At 36.1% G+C, this 20439-nt stretch overlaps 1 protein-coding gene across 1 annotated transcript; it reads left to right on the top strand.

Moving 5' to 3' along the window:
* The first annotated feature begins 598 nt into the window (after positions 1 to 598).
* On the top strand, positions 599 to 16383 carry CRISP2 (cysteine rich secretory protein 2). Its single transcript, XM_021692019.1, has 7 exons — positions 599 to 670; positions 5807 to 5923; positions 6767 to 6854; positions 10786 to 10931; positions 11349 to 11446; positions 14084 to 14172; positions 16256 to 16383. The coding sequence occupies exons 1-7, from the start codon at positions 602 to 604 to the stop codon at positions 16381 to 16383; spliced, it is 735 nt and encodes a 244-aa protein (XP_021547694.1). The 5' UTR covers positions 599 to 601.
* Positions 16384 to 20439: the final 4056 nt, after the last annotated feature.

Consider the following 20439-nt stretch of genomic DNA (forward strand, 5'->3'; position numbering starts at 1 on the left):
TTTTCCCCAAAATTGGGATGAATAATCAATGCAGTACCATAATTAACTCTGAAGAAATCTATTTTTTCCACATTTTTTTTACGATTTTATTTTATTTATTTGACAGAGAAAGAGAGAGACAGCTAGAGAGGGAACATAAGCAGGGGGAGTGGGAGAGGGAGAAGCAGGCTCCTGGCCGAGCAGAGAGCCCGATGCGGGGCTCGATCCCAGGAACCTGGGATCATGACCTGAGCCGAAGGCAGACGCTTAACGACTGAGCCACCCAGGTGCCCCTTTTTTCCACATTTTTAATGAACTTAGAAGCAATAGAGCTGAGCAGAAATATGATGACATGTCCCTAGCCTTTAGATGTATACTTTAAGAGCATCAGTCAAGTGTTTCATTTTATTTTTTATTGTCCCTATCAGTGACAAAATTGGTTCCACTATGATTCTACTGACACCAAATAACAATCTCCTCTTGCCACATTTTTTATGAATGTGGGAATTACAGTTCCTTTAAACTAACCAAGATCACTACATTGGCTTTTCCTCATAGTCTGAGGTCCGTGTACTACATGTTTTAATGCAGACCTTTGTTCTCTTTGACTTATTTCCCAGAAATGGCATTATTCCCACTAGTGGTGTTTCTGGCTGCTGTGCTGCTTCCATCTATACCCACAGAAGGAAAGGTAAAGTTAAATTGGAAAACCTTTCTAAAGCTATCCAGGCAACTTTGTGGGATGGTTAGGTCCTTTGAGAGTAGAAGGGGAAGAGTGTCTGGTACATCACAAAGTACATCACAAAGGAAAATATCTAGGAATAAACTTAAGCAAAGAGATCACTTAACACAATTATCTAGATGGCAGTCTAAGGCTGAGCTCTCCAGTAACCACTAGTCACATGTGGCTATTGAACACTTATACAATGCGGCTTATCCAGGACAAAATATACCGTAAGTGTAAAACACACACTAGATTTCAAAGATTTAGTACAAAAAAAAAAAAAAGAAGAAGAAGAAGAAGAAAATATATCATTAATAACTTAGATATTCAATACATGATGAAAATATTTTGGATAAATAAATAATGTATTAGGTTCTCAAGGCTGTTGTTAAGAAATGAATGCAAGTTGGGTGACTTAGAACAACAGAAATTTATTCTCTCACAGTTCTGGTGGCCAGAAGCCTAAAATCTAGGTGTCAACAAGGCCACACTCCCTCTGGAGGATCTAGGAGGGAATGTGTTCCATGTCTTTTAGCTTACGGTGGCTTTGACCAATCACTGCGATAAGTAGTCTTGTGGCTACACCTATTCTCTGCCTCCCTTTGCACATCACCTTCTCCTCTCTGTGTCTTTTATAAGGATACTTGTCATTGGATTTAGGTCCTACTTGGATAATCTAGGATGATTAATATTGAAATCCTTAACTATATCCAGAGAAGGTCACATTGGCAGAAATTGGGGATTAGGATGTAGACATATTATTTTTGTAGATTATTAGTCAACCCATTAAAAGTAAAATTTATTACTTAAAATAATGTCAATACATTTTAAAAATCAAACATCATGATCAAGTAGGATTTATTCCCAGAATGCAACAGTGGATCAATATTTGTGAAACAATCAATGCAATATGTCACATGAATAAGAGAAAGGATAAAAACCATACAATCATTTCAATAGATACAGAAATAGCATTTGACAAAGTACAATATCCATTCATCATAAAAAGCCTCTGCAAAGTAGGTAATAATAAGTATGCAAACATAATAAAGGCCTTATGTGAAAAACTCACAGCCAACATCATACTCAATGGTGAAAAAGTGAGAGCTTTCCCCCTTAGGTCAGGAACAAGACAAGGATGTTCACTCTCACCACACTTACTCAACAGAGTCCTAGAAGTCCTAGTCACAGCAGTCAGAACACATAAAGAAATAAAAGGCATCCAAATTGGTAAGGAAGAAGTAAAACTCTCACTACTTGCACATGACATGATACTCTATATAGAAAACCCTAAAGACTCTACCAAAACACTACGAGAACTGATACATAAATTCAGTAGTCATAGGATACAAAATCAATGCACAGAAACCTGTTGCATTCCTATATGCTAATAATGAAGCAGCAGGAAGTGAAAATAAGAAAAGAATTCCATTTATAATTGCACCCAAAACAGAAAAATATCTAGGAATAAACTTAACCAAAGAGGTGAAAGGCCAGTACTCTAAAAACCATAAAACAGTAATAAAAGAAGTTCATAATGATGCCAAGAAATGGAAAGACATTCTCATGGGTTGGAAGAACAAACGTCTGTACTACCCAAAGCAATCTACAGATTTTATGCAATCCCTATCAAAATACCAACAGCATTTTTCACAGAACTAGAATAAAGAATCCTAAAATTTGTTTGGAACCACAAAAGACCTCAAATAACCAAAGCAGTCTTGAAAAAAAATGAAAAAGAAAAGAGAAGCAAAACTGGAGGTATCACAATTCATTACATAACAAGTTACATTGCAAAGCTATAGTAATGAAAACAGCATGGTACTGGCATAAAAACAGACACATAGATCAGTAGAATAGAACAGAAAACCCAGAAATAAATCCACAATTATATGGTCAATTAATCTTCAGCAGAGGAGGAATGAATATGCAATGGGAAAAGGACAGTCTCTTCAACAAATGGTGTTAGGAAAACACATTGCAGCCACATGTAAAAGAATGAAACTGGACCACTTTCTTGTACCATACACAAAAGTAAACTCAAAATGGATTAAAGACCTAAATGTGAGACCTGAAACCATAAGAATCCTAGGAGAGAGCACAGGAGGTAATGTCTCTGACATCAGCTGTAGGAACATTTTTCTAGATCTGTCTGTTGAGGAAAGGGAAATAAGAGCAAAAATAAACTATTGTGACTACAACAGAATAAAAAGCTTCCACACAGCCAAAGAAACAATCAACACTAAAAGGCAACGTCCTGAATGGGCAAAGATATTTGCATATGACATATCTGATAAAGGGTAAATATCCAAAATATGTAAAGGACTGAAACAACTCAACAGAAACACAAAAATAATCCAATTAGAAATGGACAGAAGACATGAACAGACGTTCTCCAAAGAAGACCTACAGGTGGCCAATGGACCCATGAAAAGATGCTCAGTGGCACTCATCATCAGGGAAATACAAATCAAAACTGCAATGAGATGCCACCTTACACCTGTCAAAATGGCTAAAATCAACAACACAAAAAACAACTTATTGGCAAGGATGTAGAGAAAAAGAAACCATTGTGCACTGTTGGTGGAAATGCAAACTGGAGCAGCCACTGTGGAAAACAATATGAAGGTTTCCCAAAAAAATTAAAAATAGAATTACCATATGATCCAGTAATTTCACTACCAGGTATTTACACAAAGTATATGAAAACACTAATTAGAAAAGATATATGCACCCCTATGTTTATTGCAGCATTATTTACAATAACCAAACTATGGAAGCAGCCCACATATCCCCTGATAGATGAATGGATAAAGAAGATGTGATATAGATAGATGATAGATGATAGATAGATAGATAGATAGATAGATAGATAGATAGATAGATGATAGATAGATGATAGATGATAGATAAATGATAGATAGATAGAATAATGTATGTATATAATGTGTGTATATATATATAATGAAATATTATTCAACCATAAAAAAGAGTGAAATCTTGTCATTTGCAACAACATGGATAGAGCTAGAGAATATAATGCTAAGCAAAATAAGTCAGAGAAAGACAAATAGCATATGATCTCACTTATAAGGGCAATTTAAGAAACAAAACAAATGAGAAAAGGAAAAAAAGAGAGAGAGAGAGAAACCAAAAAACAGACTATTAATTATACAGAACAAATAGATGGTTACCAGAGGGGGGTAGATGAGGGGATGGGGGAAATAGGTGATGGGGATTAACGAGTGTACTTATCATGATGAAATAACATTTAAAAAATTATAAAATAAATTAATATCACTGGATTCTTTTACTTTTTTAATGTGACCACCAAAAAGTTAAAATTACATGTCATGCTTGAATTATTTTTCTAATGGACACACTGGTCTGTGATTTAAAAAGCTAATGATACAAACTGAGGGTTCTAGAGGGGAGGGGGGTGGGGGATGGGTTAGCCTGCTGATGGGTATGAAAGAGGGCACATATTGAATGGAGCACTGGGTGTTATACGCAAACAATCATGGAACACTACATCCAATACTAATGATGTAATGTATGGTGATTAACATAACATAATAAAATAAGATTTTAAAAAATGATAAAAAAAAAGCTAATGATAGTCCTCTCCCCATGAGATCTTTTCCCATTTATTTTATTTAATGTGCTTCAGTGTGATCTCAAAGAAAATTAACAATAACATAACCTTAAATTAGCACAGCTTCATATATCGCCATGTTTAATTTTCATCATTTCTATATGATAAAGTTTTACTTACTTTTTACATTAAAAAAATCTACCTCTAAAAGTCTTAGTGTTTATTTTGCTTTCTTTTTTTTTTTTTTAAAGATTTTATTTATTTATTTGAGAGAGAGAGAATGAGAGACAGAGAGCATGAGAGGGAGGAGGGTCAGAGGGAGAAGCAGACTCCCTGCTGAGCAGGAAGCCCGATGCGGGACTCGATCCGGGGACTCCAGGATCATGACCTGAGCCGAAGGCAGTCGCCCAACCAACTGAGCCACCCAGGCGCCCTATTTTGCTTTCTTATTCATGCGCAAAAACTTGGTATGTGAGAGCCCAACTCTTGAATTCAAATCTTCTAATTTGAATAAACTACTTTGCTTTAAATAATCCCAAGGCCAAGATCAATCATCCTCTTCAATAATTGGGGGTTAGTTCCCATATACGGTGTCTATCTCTTGATCAGAAAATCTCTGAATGTGAGGAGCTCTGGTCATTGCTGTTTCTCCATCTCTAACTCTGGGCATACAGGAAGACATCCCAGGACCAGAGACTACTAGGACTAGAACTTATCAGACTAGAGAATTCTGACACTGGCTGAAAACTCATTTGGCATTCAGAAATACAGATTGTAATATAATAGATCATAATATCTACCATAATAGGAATAATTTTACTAGAGTATTGAATGAACTTTGAACTCCTGAACATTCTTTCTCTAAATATATTATGAATACATTATTTCTCTAAATACAGACTGTATCAGGTTAAATTTCCCTTAAAGTCAAGGGTGAATCTTGAGCCCCACCCTCATCCTACTTGCTGCAGCCTGATCAAATATGAATGAATATGTTTTAATGTTCCTGTTGTGTGCCTTTGGGGTTATAAAATATTATCACTCATATGTCTAGAAGAATCACAGAGAAGGTGCAGGAAACCATATGCGGCAGAAAGTAGAGAATCTGATTAACAAACATGTAGCAGTGCAAAAGAGCAAAATATATTTCTTAAATAATTTTATAAATGAAGACCAGGAGATGGACCAGAGAGGTAACAGGGGATTGGGAAGGGCCATGAAAGGAGAAAAAGCACATTAAGAATTACCTTGAAACTAGAAATTGGCATCTGTGGCCTCAGAGATTTTAATTTGTCATGCCATGAATTTCATCCTTCTCAAAGCTTCAAATTTCTTCTTTCCTATCTGTCATAGCTTTGGCTCAGGTTCATTGGCAATGCTTAACAACTAATATTGATTTGAACTGCATGCTCTTAAAATGATTTTTGTTCCCTTGAATTCGCTTATTCACTTTTAAATGCAATTTTAACAAATGTTAAGAAGATAACCCTAATTTTATCTCCCTTTAGGATCCATCCTTTACTGCTTTGCTAGCTACTCAAACGCAAGTCCAAAAAGAGATTGTAAATAAACACAATGAACTAAGGAAATCAGTCTCTCCACCTGCCAGCAACATGCTAAAGATGGTAAGAGGCAGCGATAAAAGCTAATGGTGTGAATCAGCAGTGATAAGAGCAGGGAGCTGGTAACTGGCATCTCTTAAGAACTTTGTGCTTACAAAGTTTTGCTTCTATTCTGCTATTTTATTTGAGCTGTGTTATGGGCATGAAGAAATTAATTTTCATTTTTAATGGTTAAATAATCTAGCAAGGGTGTGGGGCTATTAAGTCGGGAAGGCAAAATTAGAAGCCAGATCTTCAGATACCAAGTGTGAAGCCATTGCACTTTTTGTTCACTATCTGCCCTAGCCTAAAATAAAGGAGGTCCTTTTCTTTCATGTATTTTATTCTTTTTAAGTAATCTCTATGACAACGTGAGGCTCAGACTCAGGAGCCGAAGAGTCCTGTGGGTAAATACGAGCCCACTTTCCATAGCATAGTTCATAAACACTAGACTATCTTCCATTTGAATGCAATGGGCTGCAAGTGGAATTGGGAATAATCTAGGCCTGCTTATTACTAAGGAAATATAATACAAAGACTTCACACCTTGAGTATTTAGAGTAGCCCCATTACTAAAAATCCTACGTGTGGTTCCTGTACTATCATAAATTGTCAGATATTATATTAGATATTTCTATCATTAGACACATCATTTATGAACTTCTCTTCATGTGGATATTGGCACTGGAGCAGATAAACACACACACACACATATATACCCCTAACAAAAAGGTCTTTTCATACCACTAACGATCAGATACTACATAGAAGTTTAAAGTAGTGCAAATCAACCTACCAATCAGATTATAAACCATATGCTTTGTTGGAGTTGAATCTTTAAGTGTATTTTTTTCTTGTGACATTTAGGAATGGAACCGAGAAGCAGCATCAAATGCCCAAAAGTGGGCAAACAAGTGCACTTTAGAACACAGCGTGCCAGAGGACCGAAAAACGAGTACGTAAATGAGTATTTTTTGAATAAATGAACAAATAAAATAATATTGGAAAAATCAAATAGAATGGAACATTCTGGGGTGTTATAAGAAGATTTCGAGAATAAATGTTGCTTATACTGCTCTATTTATTTATTATTTTTTTATTTTTATTTTTTAGAGAGAGAGAGTGTGTGAGCGGGGGGGGGGGGGAAGGGAGCAGGCGGAGGGGCAGAGGGAGAGAGAGAGAGAGAATCCCAAGCAGGCTCCATGTCCAGTGTGGAGCCTTACACCTTACTCAGGGCTTGATTACACAACCCTGAGATCATGACCTGAGCTGAAATCAAGAGTTGGTTGCTTAACCGACTGAGCCATCCAGGCTCCCCTATAGTGTTCTTTTTAAAATTAAAGTATCTGTAGAAGGAGAGAGAATTATAGGTACCATTTTGTGCTTGTTGATTGTTTACATTATTCAAATGACATCTGAAGCAATACTTAATTTTTTCTTTCAACCAGCTCATGAGTCAACAGGTCATGTATCATTATTTCTCCAGATTTAAAGATGAGAAGATGAGGACTGGGGAGGAATGACTTCCCCAAGACACAATCTGAAGTGTGTCATATACTGGAAAGTTAACCAGGCTTAATTATTTCTAATCCTCTGCTCTTTTTTGTGATACTGGGTAGCTGTTTGAAGTTTTCATATCTCTTCTTTTATATTCATAAGATACTAAATTATGGTGACTTTTTCCTGAATTTTGTGACTTTTGCTCTAAAAATACTTAAATTTATAAAATCATGATAAATACTTTGGGTATGTTGGTTCATTTTTTAATTTTTGAATCCTTATCAAGTATTATACTATGAAAGAAAAAATGTTTTATGCATAAACCTTTACATCAAATATTTATTTATGTTATCAACCATAATATACATATAGGCAAGCTCAATTTGAAAGCAATGAATTTTTACCTTTAATTTCATCACATTATTACTTATATTGTTGATGCTGTTCTATTAATGAAATTATGAAGAGAATGACTGCATTCAGTAAAGATTAAAACAAATGGTCTTAAAGATGCAAGTCTACTATTAGATTCTCAGTTTCTTTTTTCCATATTAAAAGAGATACCCAAGAATATTTTATACTCTCTTTAAGCAGCAGGTAGACATTATATTTCAAGCTACCCAAATGTAACTCATAATTGAGAGCTTGAAAAGATAGAGAAAAGTTCCTGGGCAACAAGTTATTTCTTTTATTGTTATTAAAAACACTCCATGAGACTTACACCCTTAACAAATAATTAACTGTACTGTATGATATTACTGACTAGGTACAACGTTGTATAGCGAATTTATTCATCTAGAACATATTCATCTTGCTTACCTGAAACTTTATGCCCATTGATTGGTAATTCCCCATTTCTCCTTCCCCCCATCCTTATCTATCACTGTTCTATTCTTTGATTCTATGAATTTGGCTATTTTAGGTACTTTATATAATGGAATCATGCAGTAGTTATCTTTCTGTGACTGGATTATTTCACTTAATATCATGTTTTCAAGATTCATCCATAGTGTCTCAACCAACTGTTGCAGAATTTCCTTCTTTTTTAAGGATGAATGACATTCATTGTATATATATGTGTGTCATTTTGTTCATCCATTCTTCTGTCCATGGATTTTAGGTTTTCATATATTGACTACTGTGAATAGTGCTGCAATGAATATAAAGAATGCTAATGTCTCTTCAAAATCCTGATTTCAATTCTTTTGGATAAATACTCAGAAGTGATATTACTGGATCATTTGGTAGTTCTACCTTTAATTTTTTGAGGAACCTCTATGCTTTTTTCCACAGCAGTTACTCCATTTTTTAGGACCAACAAAAGTATCCAGGATTCTAATTTCTCCACATCCTTATCATCGCTTGTTGTCCTTTTTATTTTCCCCATAATAGACATCCTGACAGGTATAAGGTGATATCTCACTGTAGTTTTGATTTGCATTTCCCTGTGATTAGCAACATTGAGCACCTTTTCACATACCTGTTGGCCATTTGTGCATCTTTGGAGAATGTCCAATCAAATCATGATCAGAAAAGATCTCTAGTCAGTTCCTCAGGCAGCCTCCTGAAAGAGATAGATCTTCGGGCATTCCATCCAACTCTTTCCCTACTCAGGAAGAGGCTAGAAGCTCAGGTTTTTATCTGCTCACTCTGTGCTGAACTAGGAAGGGAAGCTATGGCAACTATGAACCCAAATCTCTAGCCTCATGAGCTCCACATCTTGGTTATGCTAGATCTGTTAACATTTTCAGAGAGGCAAGTCAGAAGTCAATCCTCTGGGCAGCATCTGGAAAATTTCTGGCACTGGATGCCCAGGCCAACTTTTTCCCACTACAGGGAGAAACAGGCAGCTATGGTATTTGCTTGCTTGCTCTGTGCTGAGCTGGGGAGAAGAGCCATGGCATCTACCAATCCAAACCACCATCTCTGTTCTCCCCCAGGAAGTAACACTGTAACTATGTCAAACCCATCAGAGCTTCAAGACAAGCAAGACAGAAGTCAGTTCTTTAGGGACCCCTGGAGAAATTGGAGCATTGGACACCCTGATCAATTCTTTGCTTCCCCAGGAGGAAGCTGAGAACTAAGATTTTTCATTTGCTTGCTCTGTGCTAAGCCAAGGGGAGGAGATATGGTATCTACCAGCTCAAGCCACCATCTCCATTCTCCTACAGATGGCTAGCCTGTGCCTGACTGTCAGAGCTCCAAGACTACCAAGACAGAAGCCAGCCATCTGGGGAGTTTCCATAGGGAAGGTTGGGATGCTGCCACACAAGAACCAACTCCTTCCTTCCCCTGGGAGAAGTTGGGGGTTAGGGGACCTTTTCCTGATCATATGGCAGGCACTGTGCTGAGGGTAAGCATTCTAGCAAGAGGGTGTCCCAGTTTCACTACAGACTTCAGTGAGTCAGGGTTCATATTCTCCCAGGGTCTAGGAGTCTTTCAATTAGTTTTGGATTTCCCACCAAGGCAATTTTTTTGGAAATTGTTGCTGGATCAGTGTGTTTGTTAAGGGAAAGAGAGTCCAAGGCTCCCTACTCCACCGTCTTGCTGATGTCACCTTCGGCAAGGTTCTTCTTGCCTAATTCTAAAGGAGGAAGATTTGGCCTTAAGATATTCTGATTTAGTGATTAAGAGAGAATCCAAAAGCTTTGAAATCTGCCATCCCTCCTGATGTCAGTTGCCTGTTAATTGGGGCTCTTATAGGCTGCCTGTAGAACTCTTTTTCCAAGTTCACACAAAATCATAATCATAAACATTTAGACAGGGTCCAATATGTAAAAACTCTCTGGTGAGGGTGGACAAGAGAAAGAGAAAAAGCATAAAAGTTGGTCACTGCCTTTTGCAAATTTACAGTACAAAGCTGAGAGCATAGGAGTCATTACAATGTGAAGAATTTAGCTTGAAAAAGAATGCATCTCTGAAACTCCAGAGGATTTTTGAATAATAAGGTCTTCTTAACCTATTCAAAGTTTTGCATGCTGATGTCAGCCTCAGCATCCTAGGCAGATCTTTATTTTTTTTTAGATTTATTTATTTTAGACAGAGAGTGTGTGTGAGCAAGGGGAAGGGCCGAGGTAGAGAGAGAATCTTCAAGAAGACTCTCTGCTGAGTGGGAACCCTGATGCAGAGTTTGATCTCAGGACCCCAAGATCATGACCTGAGCTGAAATCAAGGGTCAGCCACTTAACCCACTAAGCTACTCAGGTCCCCCTAGACAGATCTGTCTTCTATTCAGCTTTAGAGCTGAGAAGGACAGAAGCCCTTTTATTACGTATTAACAGAATAGGCACTGTGTTTGAAGGGCAACATCCTTGTGTTTATATAGTTGATTTCTTTTGCCATTGCATATATTATTGCTTCCTCAAGGATGATCCATTTCTCTTTAGGTACAAAATGTGGTGAGAATCTCTATATGTCAAGCTACCCTGCCCCATGGTCAGATGCAATCCAAAACTGGTATGAGGAGCACCATAATTTTGTCTATGGTGTAGGACCTAAGAGTTCTGGTGCAGTTGTTGGACATTACACCCAGGTAAGACAAACAAATGAAAATACTTCTACCACAAATGCTCTAATATGAAAGCATCTCTAAATTATGACCAAGTCCAATGTTCAATTTGGGTAAGAGCCTGAATAGATATAATAGTCCTGGCATTGGGTGGTACTTCATCTTGAGCTGTCATTTTTTTCCATCACTTGAAAAACTCTTGGTAAGGAAGCATACTCTCTACTTTTTCAAACTTAGAAATGGATAAAATAGTGAAGGTACTTTAAGATTTAATATTTTAAAATTTGTGATTTTCTTCAATAATTGAACTAAATGTTTTCAAAAGGTACTTGGCTACAAACTATAATAATAACATTTTTTCAGTTTTACATTTGCTACATTTTTTTCAATATTTTCCCTCTTCTTTAATGTACTCTCATATACTTCTTTTTGGAATTGTAGCTTGTTTGGTACTCTTCTTACCATGTTGGATGTGGAATTGCCTATTGCCCCAATCAAGAAAATCTAAAATACTACTATGTTTGCCAATATTGTCCTGCGTAAGTATATACTTTAGAGTTTCATGCAATAATCCTATGTACAAATTACTATTTTAAAATTCTTGTATAGTAAACAAACTAGAATATAAGTCATATTTCAGTAAAGCAAAGGAATAAATCCTTTTTTTCATTTTTTTAAAATTGATATGTAGTTCATACACAATGTCACCTTAGTTTTATGTGCATGACATAGTGACAGGTCTATACCTTGTGCTATGCTCACCACATGTGTAGCTATCAGCAGTCACCATACAATGCTATTATAACTATTTTTTTATTTTTTTAAAGATTTTTATTTATTTATTTGTCAGAAAGCACAAGCAGGAGGAACAGCAGGCAGAGGGTGCTCCCTCTGAGCAGGGAGCCTGATGTGGGACTCAATCCCAGGACCCCGGGATCATGACCTGAGCCAAATGCAGACACTAAACTGCATGAGGCACCCAGGCATCCCATGCTATTATAACTATTACAATACTATTGACTCTAGTCCCTATGCTGTACTTTTTATCCCCATGACTTATTTATTCCATAACTGGAAACCTGTACCTCCCACTCCCCTTCAACTATTTTGCCCACCCCCCATTGCCACCCCTCTGGCAAACATCATTTTGTTCTTGTACTTATGGTCTGTTTCTGCTTTTTATTTTTTATTTTTGTTTATTTTTTTAGAATCCCTGTATAAGTGAAATCATATTGTATCTTTATCTAACTTTCTCTATCTAACTTATTTCACTTAGCATAATGCCCTCTAGGTCCATCCAGAAGGTATAAATCTTTAGAAATGCCTTTTAAGTTGAGATACATTCAACTTATCAGGGAAGAGACCAGGTTCTCAAATCCAAGTATAAAATCTGAAACTCTCTTCCCTCAGTTACAGAGTGACATCTTTTCTCTCAGTCACTTTTCCCTTGGGCTCACAGCTATTCCATGAGCCTGGGCAGTGTGCATTTCTCTAAATTTGATATCATCAGTTCTCATCAACTTCACACTTTAGGAGGGTGGCAGCTTGATGGTTAAGCAAGGGAAGGTAATGGAGTGGAAAGTAGGGGATGGCAGATTGTGATTTCAGCTCTTCCTGCTAACAGGTTCCTTGCCCTGCTTATCTATAACACCACCTACATTATTACCATCACAGATGATTCATTCTTTTTCATCTCAATGTTTTTTCAAGAGATCTTTAATGTACTTCAGAGTCCAGAAAAGAACCACATCTTCAGTCTTTGCTTTTCAGAAGTTTTCACAAAATCTCCATAATGAACCATCCTTTAAGGTCTTTACCAGTAGCTGGAAAATGTTCTTTCATCAAGGATTGTGTTTGAATTTACCTACAATAAATTCTGTGGATATATTGAAGATCTAATCTGAACTTATCTGTTAACCTTACTTTCTTTTAATGTTTGAAGTTTCTTGCCACTGGAGACCGGGGGACCCCTAGAACCAAGGCCTATAGGATTTATTTTGAGATTGTAGATAACCCGAGCATATGGATCTCCAGGGTGAGAAGTATGACCTCCAATGTCATTTTCCTGCAAGCACTTCTTAGGGTTTAGTAGAAAGAATTGAAAGGTCTTAGGAGAATGCATCCAAACTCACTGGCTGGCTATAAGAGAGGAGGATCAGGAGCAAGGCATCTGAAGTGAGAGTTGGAGTGAATAATGAGGGCAAGCAGGGATAAGAGAACTTCCAGAACATGTTTGTGTCTATTTCACATTTTTCCAGGGGCTCACACATGGTCAGTTATATTCTGTGAAGAGGTGAGATTCAGATACATGGCCTTGTGTTCTTGGCCCACTTGATACTACTGAGATTTGGATTCCCTTGTAATTCAAATAAATTAAATGGACAATAAGTAATGATCATCAGCAAGCTGTAAGTGATAATCCAGATTATCACTCTGGATATTCATGCTTGTCAAAATTTTTGAACGAACATTCCCCTTTTGGTAAGTTTAAAAATCTCTCAAATACCTCTAGAAACTCACAGATTTCTTTTTTCTGCCTGTCCCAGAAACACGCACACTAACTACTTAAGTATCACTACCTCCATCTAGAAGGTAAAATACTGTATATAGATATATACACACACACATATATGTATGTGTATATTAAAGCTATATATATATATATATATATATACTGGAGTTTACTGTTTCTAGATTATATTAGAGAAACTTGGTATTTTATTATCTTTCAAATATAAAATGATATTGTAACATCAAATATCCTTTTCCAAACTGCAACCTCCTGCCTCCCAGGAGCTCTTTTGTCTCTCTAGGGAATATACTCTACCTCTAGCTAACACATTGGGCTGTACTGCCTTACCAATTTGATCAAGTCTACTAGGAGATGAAGAGAGTGTGGCCACATTGAAATATACTCTGAAAACTTCAGACTCCATTTAATCTGATTTAGTTGCTCAGTCTGAAGAATTATAGTCAAGGAGATGGGTCAATATGTGAAGTATTTTCTTAATTTGAATGTTACCTGAATTACTCACTAGGAATTGTAATTTTTCAGTTTTTTAACATAACTGAAAACATTTGTAGTTATGTATATTTGTTAATTTATACTGCCCTTGGGGAATATAAACTAAACTGTAAAGTGAAAAATATTTGACATTATGTATTTTAAATTTCAGTGGCAATAATGTGAGTAAAAAGAATACCCCTTACCAACAAGGAACACCTTGTGCTAGTTGCCCTGGTAACTGTGACAATGGATTATGCAGTAAGTTTGGAGTGATCACCTTGCTATTATAATAAAAAGTTGATATTTTATTTTCTTTTTATGGGTTAAGAAATCTCCTAAAGTAACCAATTCAAATAATATCTTTATAAGATGTTACTCAATATAGTGTGTGTTTATGTAAACATTTTACACACTTTAGTATCCTACATATTATTTGTAATGAAAAGAATATTACCATATGTAAGATAATGAAAGATCTTCCATCAATGTATTTTTAAATTATTATTTTTATTATTTTAGTATTATTTTAGTTATTATTATACTACTTTTGTGCTAAGGAGTTCATTATGCTGACTACTTTTTTTCTATAGTATAATTGGAATAGTGTTTAACTTAATAAATAATCACTTTCCCTATAATTTGATAGTAGTTTACTGCACATTTTTAATGACAAAATCAAATCTGTATATAGTGTTGGCTCACAGAACCCACAAAAATATTGTTGCAAAAGGAGAGAAAAATAAATGTCATATATATAATTTCTAATGTTGTAATGAATAGAAGTAAAAATAGCTCTTAGATTTTTATAGTTGGGATACTTGTATTAAAATTGTTATGAATAATAGAGTTGAATGAATCTCATTCATTGAGATTTTTACCTTTCAAATGCATTCATCTTTAGTTAGCATTCTTACTGACTGAATTATATACCTATAATTCAGAATATTGATGACATTAAAGCTATAAATCAGCTAAAGAAGAGAAAAAGTTACATATTTATAGCTCTGCTGAATGCTATTTGGTAAGAAGCTTGTAATTTATCCTATTATCAATAAGCACTCAATTGAAAGATTTTAAACAAAAGAGTGACAGCATTGGAACCGTGTTTTATAAAGAGCTTTCTAGCAATAGTATGGAAAAACATATGGGGAGGGGGAATTGGAGGGAGAGATGAACCATGAGAGACTATGGACTCTGAGAAACAAACAGGGTTTTGGGGGGGAGGTGATTAGTTAGCTCGGTGATGGGTATTAAGGAGGGCACGTACTGCATGGAGCACTGGGTGTTATATGAAAACAATGGATCATGGATTACCACATCAGAAACCAATGATGTATTGTATGGTGACTAACATAACATAATAGAATTAAAAAAAAAAAAAAAAACAGTATGGAAAAACAGTATGGAAGCCAGCTAGAAAACCATTGAAAACCATGGGTTTAAAAAAAAAAAAAATCTTTCTACTGCATTACTGACAAAATAAATGAAGAGAATTGGACAGGGTTGGAAAACAAGAAATAGAATAACCAGTGTTTGTTACCTGTGCTGATTGTTTGCTGGTCAGCAGCAGGGAAGAAGGAATTCAAACTGATCCAGTTCTTGGCCTAGGAAATCTTGGAGAGCCATTTCTCTGAGATTGTGGGAGGGGATACAGGGAGACCATACCCAAGAATTGTCAGCCATGTGAGTAGTATGATGAGTTTAGTTTGATATTTGTTGAGTTTGTGGCCCCTGGGGAGGATCCAAGAAGAAATACCAGAAGGAAAGGGGGCATATTATCATTGTTTTGCATCTTCATCTTCCCATAGAAATTCCTTTCTCCAGAAAACAAGCATTGGAGTCTAAAGCAGTGCTATTCCACAGTATGAAATGAAGGAAATGTTCTCTATCAGCATGTGTCTTACAAGTAACCACTAGTCACATGTGGCCTTTGAATATTTGAAATGTGGCCAGTAAGATTAAGGAACTAATTTTTTTATTTTATCTAATTTAGAATAATTTAAATTTACATATCTACATGTGACTAGCTGTTCCCATATTAGACTCTGCAGGTGTAGAGAGATTTATTTATATTTATTTAACTTTCTTGGCTAAGGGAGAAAAATAGGCCAATTTATTTTGGAAACATATTGCCAAGTTCAAAATAAAAAAGTGATAGTTTAATCAGTGAGCTCAACTAAGGCACCTGATATGTCCCTTAAGAAAGGGAAAGCCCATCATTGCATAAGTGATGTTGAATTGTTTTGTCCAGTCCTACCAGCCTCATGCACTTTTGAATGTACGATTGTTTTGCTGCTACTGAGGAAAATGATAATGAGAAATTAATTTGTTTTTGTCACAGCCAACAGTTGCGAGTTTGAAGATCTCCTTAGTAACTGTGATTCCTTGAAGAAAACAGCTGGCTGTGGACATGAATTGCTTAAGGAAAAGTGCAAGGCTACTTGCCTATGTGAAAACAAAATTTACTGAGATGCCCAGTGTGCATTGCACAGGACTAAGTGAAGAGAGCTGCATCATATTATTGACACATACCACAGGGGAAATTGTAGGCATGTTAGTTACAAATATGGTTCCACTCCATAATTCATCTTTTTCTCCTGGATCTATAGAAATCTCTTCCATACAGCAATTTACACAAGCAGCAAAGTCTACGAGGACAACTTTGGACTTCGATAGAAATTTGGTACTTTAAACTTAACAAATTGAATCAAAATGACAATTTTGAAAGTTGTAGAACCATAGACCTTCGGTCCCTAGAACTTTGGATTAAAAGGGAGAAGTACGTGTTTCCTGAAACAACAAACCAAAAAAAAAAAAAAAGAGCAAGAGAGAGAGACACTGTAACATCACTGTCATTCCTACTAGATGAGTTTTTACTTGAATAAAAAATAAATTCAAAGATTGACAGCTACCTTTGTCTCATGGCTCTTTAAACAAAAGTAATCATCTTTTAGAATAAAAAACTTATGTAAGCAACCACATGAATGATTCTTTTGTGATATTTTCTAGTATTTATAATTCATCCCAGCTAGACTCGGCCCAGATAAATGATAATGTGGTGCAAAATTTCCAAAATATTTGCCTATAAAATTAAATTTTAACAAAAATAGGAATCAGCTTTGTTCTTACTTATTTTTTTGATATTTTGATCTCCTCCCTATAAGTTTGATTGATAAAATAAAAGAGGGCATTATCTGACAGCATATACAATATAGCCTTCCAAGAAAAAAAAAAGTAATGGTATGTCAGAGAGATTTATCTTTTAAGATTGATAACAACAAAGTGAAGTAGGCCCATTTTATAGATGAGAAAACATACACACACACACACACACACACACACACAAATCTAAAAAAAAGTGAAGGAAGTGTTGAAAGTAGTCAAGAAATAGGTCTGGCCAGAGAGATGGAGAACAAGCATTAACTACTGATGCCTCCAAGATGAGACAGAGTATATGTATCATCCTATACTCATTAAAGAAATTAAATTCACAATTTTAAAGCTTCCCAAAGGGAAATTTCCAGGCCTAGATGATTTCAGGGAAGAATTATACCAAACATTTAAAGAACTAATACTGAGTTTACACAATCTCTTCTAGAAAATTATGTAGGAGGAAATACTCTTCAATTTATTCTTTGACACTAGTATTATCCTCCTCCTAAAACCAGAGACACTGCAAGAGGAAAACAAACAAAAAACCCCTAAAATCTATAGCTGTCATGAGCATGGATGAAAATATTCCAAATAAAAATTTAATAAATTAACCCAGCAATATAGTAAAAGGATAATATACCCTAACCAACTGGGATTTGCCCTATGGATGCAGGGTTCAGCTAACACTTAAAATCAAACTGTGTTCTACTATATTAGCAAACTAAAGAAAATCATATGTTTACCTCAATAGATAAAAAGAAGAAGCATTTGACAAAATCTAATATCCAATCCTAATAAAACTGTCAGCAAATAAAAAAGAGAAGGGAAGTTTCTCAACTTGATAAAGAGAAGCTATAAAAAATGTATAGCTAACACTGTAATGGTGAAAGACTTGATTTTTTCTCCCTCTAAGATCAGAAAGAAAGGCAAAGATGTCCACTCTCATCACCAAGCATTGTACTAGATCTGGCCAGTCAATCAGATAAGACAAAAGGCATCTAATTAGAAAAGAAGGAGTAAAACTGTGCTTATGCACAGAAGAAATGACAGACAAAATCACCAATCTAGAAATAGACATACATATAGAGTTGACCCTAGAACAACACAAAGGGGTTAGGGGAACTGACACCCTGCACAGTTGAACATCTGTATATAGCTTTTGGTTCCTCCAAAACTTAACTACTAATAGCCTATTGTTGACCAGAAGCCTTATTGATAACATAATTAGTAGATTAACACATATTTTGCATTTATATGTATTATATACTGTGTTCTTACAATAAAACAAGCTAGAGAAAAGAAAATTTTGTTAAAATCATTTCTGTATAGTCCTGTACTGTGCAGTACTGTAAATGTATTTATCAAAAAATCCATGTATAAGTGGACTCACACAATTTAAACTTCTGTTGTTCAAGGGTCAGCTATATATGGAGAGCTGATTTTTGACAGTGGTGGGGAGGCAACTCAATGGAGAAAGAATAGTCTTATCAACAAAGGGTGGTGGAAAAATTGATGTCCATATGTTTAAAAAAATGAAGTTTGATCCAGGCTTTTGCAGTGTATACAAGAAGTAACTCTCCAATTTATCGCAGACCCACATAAAGAAATTAGAAAATGTTTAGAAGATGTGAGAATCTGCAGACATATTAAAAAGTTATACACCTACTCCATGATCCAGCTTTTCCATTTCTATATGCCCATGAGAAAAGGAAACATGTATCTCTTCAAGACTTACACTTCAGCATCCATAGTAGGTTTATTTGTAATAGCTAAAACCTAGAAACAATCCAAATGCTCATTCACTGTAACTGGATAAACCAACAGCATTGATTTCAAAATTATTAGTCTGAGTGAAAGAAGACATCGAAGTGTGCACACTGTGTGATTCTATTCATATAAATCTAGAAAATGCAAACTAAACTATAGTGACAAAGCAGCTCAGGCTTCAACTTCCTCCTTTATAAAATGACTATAATCATTATATATGATAAAAATCTAATGATATAGGTAAGAATTTAAAATGTCAGTGTTGGTTGCAGGGTGATGTCAGCAAAATGGCGGCATAAGAATTTCAAGCACTCATCTCCCACCCAAAAACATCATTTACAAAAATACCTTCGCAAGAGCCAAGGATTCTAGGTGAGGGATACAGCAACTGGGTGAAGCACAGAAATAAGAGAAGACTCAGTAAAGATTCACACTCAGCCTCCTTCACTTCCCCCAGTCCTGGGCAGCCCAGCATGGGCCATGGGGAAAGTAGAGTGAAGTGAGCACCTGACTTCACCACAGATCTCAGAGTTGGCCCAACTCAGCACCAGGCAACCTCCTGAGGACTAGGGAGCTCCTTATGGACTCTTGCAAACCCAGCCCCCAGCTCACTCCAGTGTTGCTGGCTCCAGAGGCCGCAGGTAGATCTCAAAGTTCGAGGCAGCTTCCTTGGCTTCAGGCTCCCCAGTGGGCCCCCATGAACCTAGCCTGCTGATCTACCCTGGCTTCTGTTGGCTTCCACAGCTCCAGGCAGCTCCTACAGCCCCAGAATCCTGGCAGGCTCCTTTGACCCTATGCAGCTCCTGGGGCACCAAGCTTCCAGAAAGCTTCCATGAATTTAGGCTCCCAGTTCATCCCAGCAGCAGCTTCTCCCGAGGTCTGGGCATCTCTTTTGGTACCAAGCTTCCTGACAGCCTGGCTAACCCTGGCTCCAAGTCCCATCTTCATGGAGTTCACATTCTAGTGGAATCTTGCCTCTCCTGTTCATTTCACAGATGTATTCCCAGGCACCCAGCAGAATGTTTCACACATAGGAGACCCTCAAATATTTGTGTCATAAATGAATTATATCAATGAATAGGCCAACAAGTAAACTATATATTATACACTATAAGTGTCATAAAGAAAACAAGCAAGAACTTATAATGGAAAAAAAGAGAAAAGGGGGGCTATTTAAATATCATTCTGTCTTTGAAGGCTTAAGAAGCAGTACTAGGCTTCATAACTTCGTTTGCGGGATGCATATACTCCATGCAGACTCCAGCTATTTATATTGTCGTCCTACCACATACTAAAACAGACAACTGAAAATGAGAGGGAAAGATAAATTTTAAATTTTAAGTTTACTTGTGAATTTTTGTGGAAATTAATGGACTATGTAGGCATATAACGAAAATATTGGAAGTACAAAAATAGATTAAATATGCAAAATATATAAATATTTAAAATATTTTTACCTGATTTCATAAAATTATTTAAATGAAAAATTTCCCAAAAGCATAAAACTTAACCCACTGAGTTTAATTTAAAAAAAAGAAAAAACTGTTAAACTGATGGTTACAGGGCAGGGAGGGGGATGAGTGAAATAGGTGATGGGGATGAAGG

Source organism: Neomonachus schauinslandi, chromosome 8 (genome assembly GCF_002201575.2).
Source record: "Neomonachus schauinslandi chromosome 8, ASM220157v2, whole genome shotgun sequence".
NCBI classification, from domain to species: domain Eukaryota; kingdom Metazoa; phylum Chordata; class Mammalia; order Carnivora; family Phocidae; genus Neomonachus; species Neomonachus schauinslandi.